At 39.1% G+C, this 19,890-nt stretch overlaps 2 protein-coding genes across 3 annotated transcripts in view; both read right to left on the bottom strand.

The window, feature by feature from the left end:
• LOC104134014 (pancreatic alpha-amylase) overlaps positions 1-3,154 on the bottom strand; it is a 20,865-nt gene extending 17,711 nt beyond the window's left edge. Inside the window, exons 1-2 of one of the 2 annotated variants that reach the window (XM_035902884.1) lie at positions 3,067-3,142; positions 333-530 (exon numbers count right to left, since the gene is read on the bottom strand). The gene's annotated coding sequence lies outside the window, so the exon portion shown is untranslated. Of the gene's footprint in view, positions 1-332; positions 531-3,066 lie in introns of both variants that reach the window. The other variant, XM_035902883.1, reaches the window with a different exon arrangement.
• An 847-nt stretch (positions 3,155-4,001) lies between these two features.
• Positions 4,002-19,890, bottom strand: part of RNPC3 (RNA binding region (RNP1, RRM) containing 3) — a 144,479-nt gene continuing 128,590 nt past the window's right edge. The window contains exons 2-15 of the mRNA XM_009647540.2: positions 18,921-18,968; positions 16,543-16,661; positions 15,291-15,371; positions 14,416-14,527; positions 13,854-13,922; positions 12,238-12,386; positions 11,178-11,303; positions 9,891-10,027; positions 8,878-9,039; positions 8,612-8,706; positions 8,473-8,531; positions 7,796-7,928; positions 6,799-6,871; positions 4,002-4,087 (exon numbers count right to left, since the gene is read on the bottom strand). Of these exons, the coding sequence (XP_009645835.1) occupies positions 6,812-6,871; positions 7,796-7,928; positions 8,473-8,531; positions 8,612-8,706; positions 8,878-9,039; positions 9,891-10,027; positions 11,178-11,303; positions 12,238-12,386; positions 13,854-13,922; positions 14,416-14,527; positions 15,291-15,371; positions 16,543-16,661; positions 18,921-18,968 (1,350 nt within the window). The 3' untranslated portion in view covers positions 4,002-4,087; positions 6,799-6,811. The remainder of the gene's footprint in view (positions 4,088-6,798; positions 6,872-7,795; positions 7,929-8,472; positions 8,532-8,611; positions 8,707-8,877; positions 9,040-9,890; positions 10,028-11,177; positions 11,304-12,237; positions 12,387-13,853; positions 13,923-14,415; positions 14,528-15,290; positions 15,372-16,542; positions 16,662-18,920; positions 18,969-19,890) is intronic.

The following is a 19,890-nucleotide window of genomic DNA, read 5'->3' as shown; positions in this document are numbered from 1 at the left end:
GGCTCCAGCCCCGAGCCAAAGCTCCAGCCCCTCCGGGCTCCAGCCCCGAGCCAAGGCTCCAGCCCCGAGCCAAAGCTCCAGCCCCTCGGCCCCACACCAGGCTTGAAACTGTTACTCGGTAAAATCAACTGGTTTCTCCAAAAGCTTTCTATTCCACGTGACGCTGTTGATTTAAGATAAAATCACATTCTGGAATGTATTTGTTCTCAGGATTTGAGAGAGGAAATCTCCCTGTGCATACTTAGCTCACTTCTTTGTATTAAGTGTGTTTGCCTTTGAGCATAGCACCACCTTGCTGTTGAACCACTTCACTGCTTTGAAAATTCACTTACTTGGCCTTTTCTGCAGCGTTTTAATAGCTTGGTTCTCTACTTGTAACTCAACATGGGCGTTAGGAGGTGCTGTGTGTCCCCTCCATTATACACCTTTTTATGTGCAACGCAGTGAGTCACCAGGCTTTGCGAAGTGGCTCCATCCAGGCACAGACTCAAAATGCAGTAGCACAAGGAAGGGTTCCAGGTCTTTGAAGGCTGCAGCGGATTAAATCGTATTTTCTGCTTTAATGTTGCTGCTACACAGCGGCTGTGCCGTAGAAAATAACAAGCGGAGGCTGCCATTATCAGAATAACACTGCTTTTCTCTGGGAACCATCAAAACCACAACCAGAGTAAATATTTGTCCGGATATAACATCAAAGGCTGCCACGCCAGCAGCTGCTTGCTAGGCTGGAGCAAGCGACGCGGGGAGTCAAGTCCTGCGAACGTCCGACAGCAGGCGCGGCAGCAAGGAAAGTGCTTCAGGAAAGCAAAGCATTTGATGTGCCTCCGTACGGTTCTCTGCTCTTAGGAGGAAGATACACTTAAGGAAAAAAACTGGAAGCACTTGGAAACATCCTAGAAAACAATAAAGGAAAAGTGATGCTCAGGTCCTCCCTCAGCTGCGAGCTTCCATAGCTATGAAGGGATAATTAAGCTGCAAGCTCCGTAATGTCCGAAATGTCTTAGGGAGTTTTCCAAGTGACTATTGCCATGACGGTAATTCAGCTAGAAACCGTTCATTTCTGAGTGCACGTTACCTCCACTTCGCAGACGACATTATTATTTTCACCCTCACAACCCCCAAATTTCTTTCTAATACCATATAGTGAAGACCGTGAAATTCAAAGTTGTTGAGGAAAAAAAAAACACCCAAAAGACTGGAACTGAAGATGATGCTTACAGATCAAACTCACACTGAGGACACCTGAGAAGCGTGCATGCTTTTAAAAAAAATCCATCCTTTTAGAATTAAAAGCATATTAGAATGGCTGCCTGAATTTGGCTTTCAAAGAAAATTCTGACAAGGCACATGACTCACATTTATATATAGAAACCAAGTCCAATTTAGCTTCTGAGATCACAAGATCTCTGCTACATCAAGGAGTCAACTTACACAAGAGCACTATAGTGAAGTTGATGTTTTTTAGATTATCTGAGTCAGCCTCACAGTGAAAATTATAGCGCTAGGAGCATATTCAACAGTTTAATTAAGTAAGAGATGCTGCTGTGTCTCTATGCCATGAGCCAATGAAGAAAAATTGTGAAATAAGCCTACGTCCACTGCTTACATGCGATCTCGGAAGCTGGCCCTCATGACTTGTTAAAAAAGTAGAGGTAGTTTGACCTGAAATGTCAGATCAAACAGGACATTCAGAGGGGGGGGGAAAAAAACCCAACCCCAACAAACAAACAAAGCAGAAATGGGTATAGAAGGAAACAGTTGATTTATGGGAATGAGACCTTTGCCTTCTGACCTTAACAAAGTTCTCTCAGTTGGATTGCAGAAGTTTCCTTGATAGATTATCAGTATAGGATAGTGGGGAGTATGTTTTATCTGTTCTTTAACAATATAACCCCACCAGGAACACAGCCAAGCTTTATGCATAATGGAATGGCCACAGAACACTCAAAACATTTCTTTCTTTTTTTTTTTTTTTTTTTTTTTTTTAAAGCCACTTCTCCCCTCTCTTCTAAGCATCATAACCCCTTTGGAAGTTCTTAGAAAGCTTCCTCTCTCAGTGTATTTTTCCTGGCCTACCACTCCAAATACAGGTAAGATAAACTAACCAGCAACTACACAGTTCACATGGGGACGCAGCAGACAGGCTAAGAACTCCAGTAAAAGCATCTTTAAGGAATCTGCTAAGCCAGTTGATATTGAGAAAACCAGTAAAGCTGCACTTCTCGTGGTCCAGCAGTCAATACCAGTGAGTGAGGCTGTCTGCAGCTGAACGGCGACAAAACAAAAGTCTTAACCCCAGCCTGTTACCAGACCACCAGCTACAAACTAGTATCTTACGGAATAATTTCCTCCTTAAATGACTGGGCCCTCTTGCCAAGGAAATGTCACTGCGGTGTTTGCCACGTGGTTTTAGAAAGTTACGCTGATCTGTAACAGCCATGACCTCCACAGCGCTGATTTTTATTAAACACAGTTCAGTTAGGCAAGGGCTACACTAACACTGGTTTAAACACTGGTTTAAACACTTGATGTAATGACTTTAGTCTCACTAATGATGTTTTTCAAGATGTGGATGAACAATGAAAGTTAATTAACAAGGAAAAAACAGTGCCTAATTTCACAGTACAAATTCATGCTGGTCTACTAGTCCTGCTTAGTCTCCAAGACAAGAAGAAGTTTTACACTAAAATGAGGTTATCCTTAGGTTTTCTTATCTTTTTACCCCAAAACGCTAACAGCTCACCACCACACTCAAGGAGGAAAGGATTCCTTCTGGTGCGTATGAATATATACTCTGAATCACCTTGAACAGGCTGCACAATTACAATTGGATTGGTCAGCTTTCCAAAAAAGAAAAACAAGAGTCTTCCTCCTCCTTCCACTCCCAAACCCCACAACAAAACAGAAGTCAAAGCGAAGAGAAAGGAAATAATTTATTAGAGATTTCACAAGCAAACTAACATACATTTATCATGTAAGTCTTGTGACAGTTTAAAGAGATCTGGAATCTTTAAGATGAGCAAATTTATACTCTGCCTTAAATACTTTAGAAATGCTACTACGCACAGTTCAAGAGGCCCGATGATTACACTGCTTCTTCCCTCAGCTTGGCAATACTTGAAAGAGCTGGAACACAAAAGGGACCTGGAACATCACAAAGGCACGTTAAAAGCACGAACAACCAGAAAATAGTAGTGTTATGCTTTCTTTTGACAACTAAATTGAAGGATGCTAAGTATTGAGAAAAGTGCTGAATGTCTGAAAAAAAAAAATCTGACTTAACAGATACAGGCTGTATTAATTTTATATTACAGTAAGTTAAACAATCGTGTAATACGAAACCCACAAGGAAAACGTAAGGCACTGGCAGCAACACTATCTCAGCGCAGAGAACAATCTAACTAAAAAACCAAACCCAACAGAAAGGCAGCAGTGATTAATAGTTCAATTCCAAACGCTTCATTGCCAGATAGAGTTGGATTTTCTTCTCTAATCAGAAAAGAAAAAGTAAGGAATGTACAAACTACGTCAACTACAGGTTGTTTCTCATACACCAGGAGAAGAGTAATCATCAAATGATCTAAAATACTGGTCAACCTTTCAGTATTATTAAGAATAGCTCTGCAACATATTTTAACCAACGTAGTGTTATTACTGTATTTATTTAAAGCAAAACAAGAAGACATCCTCCATGTGAGCTCAGCACAGCTCCGTGCACATCAGTGGAACACTTCCAGCTCATACAAGCTAAGGAATTGGACCACAAATTAGCAAGTTATATGACCTGTGAGGAAGAAGGTGGAGGCCACCTTTCAAGACCAGGAGCCTTCTTTGTGTCTATTCACGCAACACAGACAACTCATTGATATTTTTTTTTTCTTCCTTTTCCCCCTGAAAGAGCACCCTTCGCTTTTAAAATTACAGATCAGTTCAAGCTCTAAAACATGTAACTCCTCCCCACACCTACTCTACACGAAAACGTAAATGTAGTTGAGTGCTACGGGAAACATTGCACAAAAAAAGGATACAACAAGAAAGGATACACTCTGCATGACAGTATTACTGCAGTATTTACGCAGGAATGTTTCTAAAGAAGAACAGCAGAATGTGGTTTAATCTTACTTGATTCTCAGAATTGCATACACATAACTTTATGCTACCTATCAAAAGCAAATATGTCTCTCCGACAAAATACAGTTTTGACCCCTTACGAGATTTAATGAGGGCTGATGAGTCCACCAACACTAAACTCCATATTCAAAAGTAAACACATTTTTTTGATAACTTGAACTAGTAGGACACCAGCAGATTTTTCTGTCTTGTTAATGCTCCTTCAAGTCTTTGCCATTGTACAGACTCACTTTTTCCATCAGGTCCAAAACCCAACCATGTTTCCATTCAATGCAGGCTTTCAAGTCACTTCTTCCCTATGAAGAAGCTGGAGACCTCTCAACATCAGTTATGTCTTCTACATAACCTTTCTCCCAAAAAGTTGTATTTCAGCTACAGAAAAAATAGTCACCCCAAATACTAACTGAAATTTTTGCCAGTCCACCAAGAAAAAGACATTTCAGCCAGCAAGGAGTTACACAGTATTTCTATAAGCCATATGGATTCTTTTCTCTACAACGGAGAAGACCTCTGTAGAGAAAATACTAAAAAAAAAATTTATAAAAATATTTGCAATAACATTCATGAATTTAACACAGCTTCTTCCTGTTTAAAAGTAATCAAAAGTTTATGTCAATTTAGTTGTTTAAAAAAAACAACCCGACAACAACATTGAGACACAGGATACAGATCAAATTTCAAGTCCCTCAAATGTTTGCATCAACTTGTTTATATGCATATTTATGTTTCAAATGAGTTTCTGACACTGTTCTTCCTTGCAGATTCAGATTTCTGTCACGGTGTTTTGCATCATAAACCAGCATCCATCAGAATATTCCATCAGGAACAGGAAAACATAGTCATGCAGAAAGAGGGTTCAGTTTCATCATCAGTTGGCAAGTGAAATAAGTATTTTTCATTAAGCCTCATGGATCCCTAGAAATCTGTGTTAGTCTACAGCACATTCTGTGGTCTTCATGTGTGAATGGTCAAGGTAAGGAAGAAGTACTGCCCATGATATGTTAAACCAGTGACACCAAGGTAACTCATGTAGGACTTTCAGGTGCACAAATAAGTCTTGCGTAAGTACATGTTTGCTCACTCTAAAAAAAGCTTCTGAGTTGACCGTCAATATGATTAATAACCAAACAAGCACCTCGTTATTTTCTTTATGCAATTCAAGTACTATTTGGCATGTTTAGTGAAGTCAGAACCAGGTATAATGTATAAAGTTAGTTGGAAAGACACGGAATTCCTAAAAGAATAAAAAAGTGTTCACACCTCATTTCTAAGGCTTTCCAATTGCTATAAATACTTCGTTTTTGCATTTAAAGAAACCTTAGCAATTTTCTTATTAGGCACTGGATAAAGAAATATAAATACAAGGGTTTTTTCTGTCAAGGAAGGAGTAAGAAACAAGACTGAAACATTCACATAAGCCCTTGTTCCTAGTAGAATACTCTAGCCAAGGCTCATTTGTCTCTTTTTGATGGTCAATACAGAAGAATGTCTGCAGAAGTGATCTTTAACTTGATAAAATAAAAAACAGATTTTGCAAACCAGAAATCAATAACTCAACATAGGAACTGGTAAGACCTAATACCATCTCAGAAATGAGGGAAACAAGCCCAAATATAATCTGATAAAAAAAAAAATCCTTAGACAACTGACAGAACGAGAAACCTACAATTGAAGTAACTGTTATAAATACTACCCACACAACAGCCATAATGCGGGGCCTCCAACCAATTTTTAAAAATCAAAACCAGCTGTTCACATCCTTTATTTCAAACTTCGGGGGTTTTTCCAAAGTATTCTGGATGTTTTGATCATTGTTAAAAACACATCATGGATTAAACAGAACACTTCAGAAGCATTCAGCCTAAACTCTGAGTTCATTTGGTCTTAGGTGGAGGCGTAAACCAGAGTGATGCCCAGCTGTAACCTGTAATTAAGCTAAATGCCCTTTAAATTCGAGGTAGCTGATTTATTAGAGGGTACAGATTGAGAAATAAGTGCTTCTAATTCTTGCACCAGTTGCTTCACATGCTAATTTGAGACTGTTCACTACTCAAATGTTTTTAGGCCATGAAACCCCTCACAGTTAAATTAGAGCTGATTTTGCTTGAGTTACTCTCACATAAAGCAAATACTTAAACAGCACTGAAGTAAAGCTATATGATAAGAAATAAAGTTAAATAGTGTTTACTTTCTGCTAAAAGTTACTTTCCCATCAAGTTCAGGCAATAATGCCAAAAATCAGGACCTCTGCATTCCACAGCAAAGGAAGCCTTGATCAATGCATCGTTAAGTAGCGCTTCCTGACACGATACAGACAGGTTTAAAGGACGCTGCAACAGCACTAAGATCTCATTTTCCAAAGCTAGCAAAGCCAAAGGTCCTTTACAGAGCTGGCTGAAGTGAGTTTACTGTTGGAAAGAGTTCTTCAGGATCACTTTGCAATGGTGGGGACAGAAGGGAAGGAAGAGAGAGGCAACTTTTCAAAGCCAAAACCCCAGAATATTACTTAAAGGTAAGTGGTCTGATTCCACCATCGCTATTCCTAAGGAAGCCATTGAAATGATAATAAATAAAAACAAACAAAAAAACCCCCTACAAAACAAATGAACAAAGCCCCCCCCCCCCAGCCTATTTCTTTATTTTTACTTTCAGGCAGAGAATCCATACCTTGTGCAGTGTTCTACTTTTTTCTTTTCCCTTCATTGGCGTCCTGTTTTGGTCTAGCTGAACGAGCAAATTGCTGAGGTTCTGTTAAGGACTCCAAGTCAACGATAAGCAGATGCCAATCAAGAAGCAAAAAAGCAGCATTATTTCAGCAAAAAGAGTTTAAAAAGTGCCCTTTATCGGTGAATCAATTCTACTACAGTATTAAATATTCTAACAGTAGTGGCTGTTAGTCAAAGATTAAGACCTCACTGATCTGCAGAACAAAAAAATTTTAAGAAAGCCTGTCCAAGAGTTTGCAATACAAAGTAAACAAGGACTAACCAGGAATGGGTTAGGCACAAACAGAATAACTACAGAAGGATAAATGCTTGGTATTTACAGTCCTCCACCCCAGCACGTTTATTCCATAACTTTGATGTCTCAGTAGGCATTTGGGAGGAAAAAAGCTACAAGGAACAGAGGTGAACAAGAGTACAAAGAAAAGGAAATAGATTATGAAACAGAAGTGAAAAATAAGAAAGGACTTACAGACAAAACCAGGGCAATGCAATCGGAAGGTGTAGAAATCCCAGGCCCAAAAAGTAACTGACAGTTCCAGCTGGAGAAGCAGCCTAAATAGAGATGACTGACTGACAGGAACATTTCTTTATGTCCTTAATTCTGCAAGCACACGCCTGACACCCAGTCAAAAAGCCTACTTAATTCAAATACAATGGTCATACAAGCTAAATTACTGTGTTTGCAGGATCGAAGAGCTAACACCAGAGAAGACCATTTTACTGTCTTAAATAAAGCACATTTACTTTCCTATTTCAGAAGGGTGCCTCTATATATTTTTACAGTTATCATGAAATGAACAGTATACTGCACTATGCTGTCTGGTTTTCTTAAGGTATTAGAAATCAATGGAAAGAAGAAATAAGCAGAACACTGACAGCAAAACGAGAGATTGACAAGTTACAATGAATATAATGTAAATGTCTGAAGAAAAAGATACAACCACCATGGGTTTTTCAAATAAGACATATCCATTTGCTTCTTTTAGAGCTTTAGCAGCTGCTTTTTCATTAGGAAGTCCAATGAAAGCCTGTCCCTTCATACGGCCTTCTTTCATCAAACGGATATCAAACCTAGAGGCAGGAGGGAGAAAAAAAAATAAAAATAAAACTTGAGATTTGGGAATTACTCATGTTTAACCACACTTTCGTATTGCACAGTACAAATACAATTCGCATGCTTCAACTTGGAGAAGTAGCAGAAACAGGAGCAGAGCGTACAAGCAGGAGTTGTGTCACTGGAGACCATTTTACCAGTTAGTAAAAAGTGACATTAGACTGCAGGATGGCAAATTGGCGTGCAGCTGTAGTAAATATGATCTATGCAAAATGATCAGATACACACAGTCAGCTACACCGTTCTCTCTGCATCGCTCCGCCAATAAACGGTAACTTTGGTAATGAAAATATAAGGGCAAAACAGCAGGGTCCTCGAACACTCTTTATCACAAGTACAGCAATGGAATTATTGTTTTAAACAAAGATTTACAGATGAAATGCATTTTTTCTTTATGCAGAAGATGGAAAGCTATGACTCGTTTTTAAATCACAATTTTCACCGGTATTACAGAAGTTAACATAAAAGGCTTAGTTTTAACCAAGTACCGAATTAACTTACATGTTTCGTTCCACTTCTGACTGGAAGTCAACATATCTTCCAAAAATGAACTTGAGATCCTGAAATTTAAGGATAGGTATAAGAGTAAAGCTGATAAAAAGCCCTTCTGATAAAATATTTAATTTGCTTGTTTACCTACCTTTTCTTGAACTTGTTTAGCTAAATTCTTCACATATATCCTGCAATTTGGATCACCTGGCTCATAGTTTTTGAAAACAGAAAATTTTTCCATTTCTTGAAGAAGACAGAAAAACAAACAATGTTTTAGCTCACTCAGCTTTTTTGCTCAGTATAAAATAACTAAATTGAGTATGTGATCAATTAATAAAGGAAATACTTATTTAAATTATTTGTTGCAACAATTCAAAGAGGTATTATTAGATAATTTATTCTCCCCAGTTATACCTTCTCTAGAAAGTCTGTTTTTGTCTAGATCCCTTCTAGAAATAAATTCTGATGGTATTTCATCCTCCTCCTCTTCAGTTTCCATTTTATCATTTGAGCTAGGAGCTGGGAAAATCCTTCCAAAGCCCGTATTATTGATCTCTTCGGTGGTTGCATAAAGGTCTGAAATTTCAACATGTCATATAAATGGTTTGTATGTTTATTCACGAGAGGATCAATAGCAAGCAAAGAAGTATACTCCTTCCAGCAATGTTTTGATATAGTAGACTTTGTAAAGCAATTTGAAGTCATCCTTAAAGAAACATGTCTTAACCCCTGGTTTGACAAACACACCTACTCTATATGGTCCTATAAAACCAACTGTGCTACAAAATAAAAGCCACGGCACGTGCCACTTGGGGTAAAACCAGCCTTGCTGCTCAAGCCCGTATCCACTTCAGTGGGCTACCCAATTTTCATGCAAAGAAACTGTACATTACTGTAAAGTACCAAGACACCCAGACTGACCATAACCCTGTAAGAAACCACCACACCTCATTGCTATTATCGCCCAGCATTTTTATAGCAGACACTCAGTGCATCACAGGAGGAGCTGGCAATCACTTGAATGCTGCTCTCTAAGAGCTGGAAAAGGAAAATCTGAGGTTAGGCTGACACATTCAACTACACTACATAATACTGAGAACGCATCTGTAACATATTTGCTAAAAACATCTTAACATTTAAAAGAAAGGGCAATTCACCATGAACACACAGATCACATAGAGACCTTTAAAATCCTATAGAGCCTTCACTGGACTAAAGCACATGGCTCTGTGCTTTAATACAGGAAAAATAGCAAATGCAGACAAGACACAAGTTGGTGCTCATGAACAAACCCTGATATACACTACTTATGAAAGCTCCAATATAAAAGAAGAAAAGAATTCCCTGGCCTAAATGTCAGCAGCCTTCTGCACCCTGAAGCCACATGAATTTAATGCCAAATACATTTGAAATACAAAGTCTCTTACCATTTTTTTCTTCTTTTTCCGAGTTTATCTGAAGAACAGCTGGGATGTCAGTAGTAATGTGGAACTCAATTTTTTTATGACCTACATGCTGTGGCTGCTCAAAGACATCTGAAGGTGACAGTGTGGGGTGCAAATTACTGTTTAAAACAACAACGTGTTAATTGAAGCGTCAGACACTGATGAATGCATAGTCAAATACAGTTTCTTCCAGACAGATTTGGTGCTGTTACCACAAACACACGAGATCTCCATTTCATAAATTTCACCCAATATAGTTCACGTTGATTAAAACACTGCAAACGCAGTAAGCATGGCTGGCAGCAAGAGCTAAAACAAGAATTACATACCACATTACAGTACAGACAGCCGCTTATGAAAAACTATCAGTAACTTAAATACAAAAAATAACTGGCCTTGCTGCTGCTCTCACATTGTGCATAAAATACTCCAGAATTTAAAAAAATATAGCAAATCACTTGGAGGAAGAAGATGGCTGTTAGTAAAAATGGTTTTAAACTAAAACAGGGTAGGTTTAGACTGGATCTAAGGAAGAAATTCTTTGCAGTGAGGGTGGTGAAACCCTGGCAGGGGTTGCCCAGAGAGGGGGTGGAGGCCCCATCCCTGGGACCATTCCAGGCCAGGTTGGCCGGGGCTGTGAGCAACCTGATGTGGTTCAAGGTGTCCCTGCTCCTGCAGGGGGGTTGGGCTGGGTGACCTCTGGGGGTCCCTTCCCACCCAAACCATTCCATGATTCTATGAAAAATGCATTCACAATCGATCATCCCTACACAGAAATACTACACTGGTGTCTACTGTGCCATAGTACTGCAGTTTCAAAACCCAAACTTATTTTAAACTACATCAGTTTTTATTCTTCTAGTATCATGCTTTTTTTTAATTTTAAATATTTATTTTAAGAAGTATCCCAGACAATAAACCCAGATTGCTTCTGCCAGGGCTGCGATATGAAGTTTTTCTTCTTTGTTATGAAAAAGGGATTTTTATTAGTTTGATAGCAAGAGAAACACACAGCTTGAACCAGGCACGCGTTACAGATTAAGGTTGTTGGGCAGCCTTGAGTTCAAATTAAATGAAAACCTGGACCTTTATAGCAATAAAACCAAGCATGTGGATAAAGGAAGACCAACTCCACTATGAAATTTACATATCAGTGAAGAATGTTTGTTTTAAAACAGCAACACGGAAGCAAACATGACACAGAGAACATCCTCTAGTAAAAGGAATAATCTTCTGAAACCGTGCAAAAACCACAGAAATAATACAAACCTGTGGGGAGTACACACGGGCACATTCAGTAAGTCTTTAATTCTTTGCTTTTTTCTAACACCACGCTTCTTTGTGTTTATTGGTCTTTTAGGCTGAAGGGTTGCTAATTCCATCAACTTGGTCATTCTATATTAAACAAAATTTAAAGAAGATCCAAAGCGGTTTACAGGTTATTTGAAAATACTCATTTTGAAAACCCTCCCCCCTTCCTCAAAGCCCTCGAAATATGACTTTTCAGAATGTGGCTACACACCTAGCTACCTTAAGACCGAAACAACATTAATAAACTATAATACATGGAAAATTGATATTCACAAAGCACTTGAAGTGACCTATCAAAATCATAACGAATTCAATGATGCCTCTTCCTTCCCCAAGCACGCACCTAATTAGGACACCGAAGCTGTAGAAGTGCTAAGAAGCCCCCAAGCTGAACCTTTTTTTTGCAACGCTATTTCCACCCAGCAGACGTGCCTTTTTCCAAATGCATGTATTTTTCTGAATAGAGCATAGGGACTTTCTTACTTTTCAGTTTAAATAGCGACTAAACAAAATGGCTTCTTCATTTGGTATTAAAAACCAGCTGTGATGTAATTCAGTCCCAACACTGCAAGAGAATCCTCAGCACACACAATCTCCCGCTATTATTACTCCTAGCAATACACACTGAGGTGTCAAGAACATTTTGGAAGTCAGAGAGCACACGTCATTCAGGCTGAGTAGTTTACTCAGTAAAGATGTGGAAAAAGGAAGAACCCAGAAAAACTAAATATCGCTTCCTTGTATCTGCACTCTCTCTTCATTCTGAGTTTCTGTTTTGTTGGGTTTCCGGTTTTGGACACGGGAACAAATAATAATTTGCATCCCATTTGGCCATTTCCCTTCCCTTACTGCAACTCAAAACAGCACGGTCCCTCTGGAGCTTACTTAAGCATCTGGAAAGGTTACCCATATACTGCAAATGTTAACAGATTCCACCATTTGCTGAACTAGAAGCTAGAAAAGTAAACCCACCACTTTAGAAGAGCCCAAAGCTTGCAAATGACTGTAAAATGCATACCTCTCTTTTTCCTCCTCATTATCACTTTCGTATTCTGATTCATCTCCACTAGATAGTTGCTCTTCTTCCTCTTCAGGCAACGGAGGCTCTTCAGGGGGCAGAGGTGGGATTGGGGGAGGTGGCGCTGGCACTGGTAAATACTCTTCATACTAATTATGAGGAAAAAGTTAAAAAAAAAGTAACTAAATGTTTTAAGGAAAAAACCTGCATATCTTGTTTTCCTTTACATGATAAAACCAGCCAAAGTAATAAATTAGAAGATGACAAGAAGCATTTTTTTTAAGTATGCTTATAGGGACCTAGATGCTATTTTGCTAAATTACATTATTAATGAAAACTTTCTACAAGAAAAAAAAAAAATGCTGCTTTCTGAAGCGTAATAGTAAATGTTTTCATTCTTTTAATTTGAGGAGTTAAAAAATTAGCAACCGTGGCCCTGGGTTTTCACTTTGCACTCAGCTTTAAGGACTTTCCTGAGAATATGGTCAAAACATATGGGAGGAGGCTTAAGCTCCCAAGCAGTCCCAGTTTCTACACTGAACCTTCCACCACCTATCAAAGTTACATTTCTGCTTCTGTAAGGAGTGAGGATTTCATGAAAGGAATCAGGTTTTTTTCATTGAGACTACAAAAATGACATATAAGGAATTCCCTATGTACAAAATAGTCTCCAGCCCCACTTTCAAAAGTAGCTGTTAAGTGTAGTAGACTGTTATGTGCCATCAGTTCCATAAGGCACTGATTGTCTTCTGGCATTAGAAATACTCTGTGCGCTTTAGAAACTGCTCTAGGAATTTCGAGGACTGGCTTCTCACCTTACAACTCTTATTGCATGACTGTTACATTCACAGTGCTTAACCTGGCCCAATACCAGGCAACAAATAAAGTTATTCCCAGAAAATCTGTGTGAATTCATTTATTTGATAGATCTGTTTCATAGTTTTCTTTACCAGCTAGCTCTCCTGTTCTTAGAAGCAGGTGCTCTGCAAAGTGTAGTGGGGCACAACGTCGCTATATCCAAATACTGTACCTGTCACTATTAATGCAAGTCCTCACTTGCTCTGTCAGTTAAACTACTCTATCACAGCAACACAGAACTGCGACTGCAGAGCTGGTATTTCTGCTTCCCTTCACAAACACTTCCCCCTAAGCCTCTGCCTGTTTCCCTCACCCCTGCCTCTTTCAAAAACATCCTGGAGACAGAGCAAGTTAAATCCAGAAGCTCTGTGTAATCTCATTAACAATCCGAATCTAATCAGAACTCTGAAGAAACACAGGGATCAAGGAGCTTCACACACCTTTGTAAGGCAAGGGGCTAATGATATTCTTTACTTCTTGTATCTGTAACGTGATGCTATAACCTCCCTTGATTTTATACTCAACAGTTTGAAGCATTCCAGTGCTACTGTCACGCATATACATTTCTTTGTTCTAAGTATAGTTAGAAGATTTCTTTAGAAGACTAACATGCACATCTTGCCCAGCGAAATGCAGCAGCATTTGCTAGCCCCTGGAGATTTCTCCAACTTGCAGAAGCTTGATCTCCTACCATGTTGCTAACATTCTAAATTGTGAATCCATTTTACAGTTCTTAAAACATATTTCAAGAAAGTTACCATGGGAGGGCGAGCAGTAATTGGTCCAAAAGGTGGAGGAAGATTCATTTTATTCATAAGATGAAGTACCTGAAATGATTCAAGATAAGATGTCCTTTGAATAAACAAATAAATGAAAATAGTTCCTTGCTCGGTATCACGGCCGATTACTCCTGGCAGGTGTAAATCAGCACAGTTTTAATGAAGACACAACTACACTGGTTATTAAGCAATGTGAAAGCCTGCACTTGAGATCCAACGCTAACAGTAAGAATGAGCAACACCCTAAAAAGGCAATTCAAAAGAAGTAAAGCGTCTTCTCAGAATGGAATTCCAAGTACTCAAATCACATCTAATTAGGAAGATCATATCCAGTTAAGTCTTCAGTGTCAATGAAGTAAGTTACTTCTGGTCACGGAAATCTTATCTCAACACAGTAAAAAAATGAACATTGGTTAACACTATCACAGGAAAACTAACTTAATATTTACTATGACAAAAATTATTTCTCTTGCTAATTAAGAGAGGAAAAAGGAGAAGTTTTCATTTTTATACTTTCTTTTTTTGCAGTTTTTTTACTTACCTGGACATAAAATTTGGGCACACTTGCCAAGGCATTTGCTATATTTGCTAGAATTGTACTTGAAGGTGGTGGATACAAATATTTGAGGCAAGAATTGATGGGAAAGGTGAGGCTGAGGAAAGATTAAAAACAAGACATCTTAGCACCATTGCCACGTAATGACTGATAATAATTAATAACTACTAGAGGCTTAGCTATTCATTATACCTGAAGTACCACTGATATATTATTTCCCCTAGAACAGTTCTGGGCCACTTACATTATGTCTCTAACATCAGGGAGCAGTCCCCTACCGCATGACAGACTTACTGGGCTTGCGCACAGTGAAAGTACCAACACAGGCAGAAAGCCTGAAGCGCACAGAAACAATCAACAAGTCCAAACCCAAAAGCACAGCGCAGCATAGCCTGCTGTACAAACATCATAAACTCAAAGCTCAAAGCGCTGGATTTATTAGCCCGACGAGAAATTTGTTCTTCATGTATGCAAAAATGCAAATGGGGGAAAAAAGAACAAGAAACCTCTGGAAAAACAGAAATCAAGAGTATTTTGCAGTTAACACTGGGGCAACCTACCCAGTCCTCAAACTCTTCCTGAGAAAGCAATGCCTAGCGCTAGAAGGCTACGGTGCAGTCCACAACTGCACGGCTCAAAGCACCAGTCACTGCTCAACTGCGAGGGTTCTAAACTTGAAGAACTAAAATTCCATCTTTATGACCATTCCTACAGCTACGCCTGCAGAACAGGAGCATACTATAAAACAAACCAAGAGAGAATGTCGCATACAGCTTTCTCTCCTGTTCAACAGTGCATAACGCTTACTTCAAAATAAACTGTAACAGAATAAAATAATTAAGACCAAAAAAGCCACTAACCCATGGTTGGGTGCAATTCCATTCTCTATTTTAACACAGCTCGGTTCTTTCTTCTCTTCTTCTTTCACTGGTTCTTCTGAACTGGAAATTAATTTAGCATTAATTGAAACAGGGCAAAATTTAAGTGTCTTACAAAATATACAAAATATGTTTAACCTCATCTGTTAAAAAAATATAAGAAACAATCTTAGTATTTTTAACATCAATGGCATTACTACAGCCATTATTACGTCTTAAGAATGAATACATGTAGATAATTACAGCAGCCAGACTTCTAAAATTAATATTTATGCAGATTTAAGTAAGTCTCCCCATATTCAAACACTTCTGACTTAAATCTGCTTACAGGAAAAGAACTAAAATTAACCCACGTTACTCTCTGTTCAGAGAGCATATAAAATCAAAGGTATTACATTATTGCTTTGTTCATATTCAGACAGTGGAATAAATAACTTAAAACCTCTATAGTTGATTTTAAATAAGCACTATCACATAGCTTCTATTACTTAGTTACACAGGTAAACTTCAAAGCCTAACTATGCAACTTATTTTTTTTAATTAAGTACTTGACAGACAATTGAAAGTCAAACTATCACAGTTCTTGGGCATGCTATCATTACAATTAATTGATTTTTTATTATTATTATTATTATTTTTATTTTTAAATATTACCTATTCTTTAACTCTTTGAAGACTCAGACAGTTTTATGTTTGTTCCGCTCGTGCTTCAAGCCAGATACAAGCAAATCAGCTCCAGCTGAGAAGCCAGTGGCTATAATAGTACAGTCTGATAGAGTTATGCTAGCAAGGTGTCAATCCTGCCTGACTCGATTAGATCAGAAAGAAAGATCGGGAAAGCACTGCATGCACCGTTTAACAGCAAAAGAAAATTATAATCCTGACACAACAAAAAAGTAGAAGAGTCTTTTTAAACACAGGGAGCCTGTGCAACACAGAGGCCAGCTTACGCAGACTGGAGTCTTGCTCTGTAAATGAGAACACACAGGACCATCTGCTGATTAAAGATATTAACAACTACAGGAAAAGGATGGGAATTATTTGATGATGATACCGAATGAAGCAATGCTAACGGGAGGAATGCAGTCACTTATCTATAGATCTGAAGCTGCCTGTTAACACTTCTTAGTGGTTACACTTTATCCTTTCACTTAACAGTACTCCAAAAGTATCGTGAATACAGAATTGCCTTTCCTTGACCACAGACACAGAAAGTAAATTATTATGCACATACCTTTTACACTTCTCTGAGACAGAAGGCTGGCTAAGTACCTGCACACTATCTTGCTCCTTCGCAAATTCAACAACTAAGGTGTGACCTAAAAGTTTCAGCTGATGCAGTCTTGACAAAGCCTTCAAATAATTAAAACAGAGAAAAGAAAGAAAGGGAAGGGGAAAACCGTCAGAATTATTTCAAAGCATAACTCTTTTTTTCTTTGGTTGGTAAACTAGCCACAGGATGCAGTCCCAACTGCTTTAAGCTCAGTCTGTGCCACTACAGACACAGGCAGCTCTGCACCGTCCCTCCCCTCGCAGCCCTGCTTTTAGCAGCCCCCTTCCTGCTGGCAGGAAGGAGAAAGACGAGGCTGCGCAGCTGGAACCACTGCAGAGACCCAGGCCATACGAACACAGCAGTGAGACTGCAGCCTTAACAACGATAGTTATTACATAGCCTGGTAAATCTCCGCAATTTATGTAACCAGCCTCCTGCTCAGAAACTACAAATGTGCTGAAGTCCACCAGTAACAGCTGGGAATTTTAAAATCAAGATTCTTAACAGTGTCACTAGGAAGCTCCAGCATTCTGCAAGTCCAGATCCTGACAGGCTGCTAACAACTGACACAAAGCCACCTAAATTCACCACTGCTCACCTCACACAGCCTTTGTAACTTTTTTTTTGAGTAATACTTTACAGCATGACCTAAAAAAAACATAAAAGCAACACCAAAAAAACCATGCTGTAAGAAGGAAATTCAGGGGCCAGGCTTTTCACCAGATTTGTGTTTAAAAAGCATTATTAGTATTACCTTTTTGGCATCCATGCCCCCCACTAACAGGGTAGTTTTCTTTTTCTTATCAAAGTTGGGCATGCAAGGCAATCTTGAATAACGTACATCACTATGCCTGAATTTTATGGCAAACATGGAATTATGCAGGAGACAAGTTTGCTTTATAGTTAATACATAAATGCCCACACACCCTAGGCAAGGGCCCCGATCAGTCTCGACTCACCTAAGTTTTTAAGTGACGGGTTGGATCAGATGACTTCCACAAGCCCCTTCCAACCCACCTCTCTTACAACTCTACAGAAGTGTTCATTTTACCAACTCCTTCAAGCACCTCCTGGCTCAATTACTTACAATTTTTTTTCTTCTCTCTCTCCCCCCCCCCCCCCCCCCCCCCAACACTGAGTACTAGATGATGTGTAAACCATTTTAGGGCACAACTGGCAATTCAGAAGAGTGTTTTGCTAAAACATTCAATAACAAACTCAATACGAACCTTCACAGCTGCATTTTCACTGGGGAAGGTAGCAAAAGCAGTATGTTTCTAGAAAACAAACAAACAAAAACTGTCATTCTGAATTCAGATCAGAAAGGTAAGAAATTGCATGTAGAACATATACCCCGAGTAATTCCTAAGTTCAGGTTTACATGTTGGAGAGCTTCCAGACAGCTGCCATCTACTGTGGGGCAAAGGAGAACTAGAGAATGTTTTTCTTAAGAATTTAGGACAAGCACCTCTTTGCAGTCAAAAATTAAGCTAGGAACTCAGCAGTTTGAGGGCTACAGGAAAACAGTACTTTTTTTTAGGTGAGCAAAAAGTCACCCTGACCTGCAAGAAAGCACGTACTGATAAAGGAGTTTAGTCCTCTTTTCAAAAAAGGAAACTTATTTCAGCACCTCTCTGCAGGACGTTTTCATCAAAGCAACTCCTAAAAGTAATACTTTTCCTGCTACAAAAGTCATAACTATTGTTGTGCTCTGAAAGTTTGGATGGTTTCTGACCAACATTTTCCCTTTCTTTTTCTTTTTTGGTTGTGTTTGGAGGTTTTTTTAAACAACATTTAGGCACAGGTCACTTCAAATGAGATTGCAACAGTGTATTTACTATTTACTGTACTCTCTACTATCACTTTGCATTGCTATTTACTATTCTGTGGATTTACTAATTTTACATGTTCTAGAGCCTACTGGGAACCTTCTTGTAACGGTGTTGCTTTAAGCCTGAACCAAAAGGGATTTGTTTGCAGCACCTGGCATAGATGAGGAGGAGACTGTGTTTCAAGGGGAGTGTTTTGTCCAGTGGCTTTAGTTTAAGCAGCATCCAGCTTCCATACCATGCCCCATTTAGTGACAGCACAAAAATGTGTGGACGTGTAGTAAACTAGATAAGAGGACTGGGCTGGAAGTTACCTCCTTAGTTACCTTTTGTTTTGTGGGCTGCCTTTTCCTTGCTCAATTACTTACAATTTTTTTTCTTCTCTCTCTCCCCCCCCCCCCCCCCCCCCCCAACACTGAGTACTAGATGATGTGTAAACCATTTTAGGGCACAACTGGCAATTCAGAAGAGTGTTTTGCTAAAACATTCAATAACAAACTCAATACGAACCTTCACAGCTGCATTTTCACTGGGGAAGGTAGCAAAAGCAGTATGTTTCTAGAAAACAAACAAACAAAAACTGTCATTCTGAATTCAGATCAGAAAGGTAAGAAATTGCATGTAGAACATATACCCCGAGTAATTCCTAAGTTCAGGTTTACATGTTGGAGAGTTTCCAGACAGCTACCATCTACTGTGGGGCAAAGGAGGACTAGAGAATGTTTTTCTTAAGAATTTAGGACAAGCACCTCTTGCAGTCAAAAATTAAGCTAGGAACTCAGCAGTTTGAGGGCTACAGGAAAACAGTACTTTTTTTTAGGTGAGCAAAAAGTCATCCTGACCTGCAAGAAAGCACGTACTGATAAAGGAGTTTAGTCCTCTTTTCAAAAAAGGAAACTTATTTCAGCACCTCTCTGCAGGACGTTTTCATCAAAGCAACTCCTAAAAGTAATACTTTTCCTGCTACAAAAGTCATAACTATTGTTGTGCTCTGAAAGTTTGGATGGTTTCTGACCAACATTTTCCCTTACTTCTTAAGTTTTAAAAAAAAAAAAAACCTTAAACTTTCCAAATCACATCAAATCCTCACAGAACACACAGTTCATCTTAGATTTGTTCATTACTGTTGAATCTTCATCACTTCACCTTGCCCCTACACGCACGATTTGGTATTAAAGACACAAAACATTAGTATGGTTAAAAGAGCAGCTATCGGGAAAATCAGCGTAACCGAGTCAGTATTTTTAACCTCCTGTAAGAGGAAGCGTGACCCTGACGCAAGATAAGGACACCGTTTATCTGCAGTTCTGCAGGAGCGCAAGGCTCTTTCCAAACAGCATTTGTCACCGGAGAGATACCCCGATGTTTCTGTGATTTGGGGGAAGAAAACCACAAAAAAACAAACCAGTGACTTCAAGAGACGGGCCGGTGAAACGGCATCCCTGCGGCGACCAGCAGCCCCCCCCGCCCCGCTTCGCCA

This window comes from Egretta garzetta, unplaced genomic scaffold, assembly GCF_000687185.1.
Source record: "Egretta garzetta isolate BGI_Z169 unplaced genomic scaffold, ASM68718v1 scaffold149, whole genome shotgun sequence".
In the NCBI taxonomy this organism is placed as follows: domain Eukaryota; kingdom Metazoa; phylum Chordata; class Aves; order Pelecaniformes; family Ardeidae; genus Egretta; species Egretta garzetta.
Note: the sequence above shows the minus strand (reverse complement) of the source record. Positions and strands in the feature narration are given on the sequence as shown.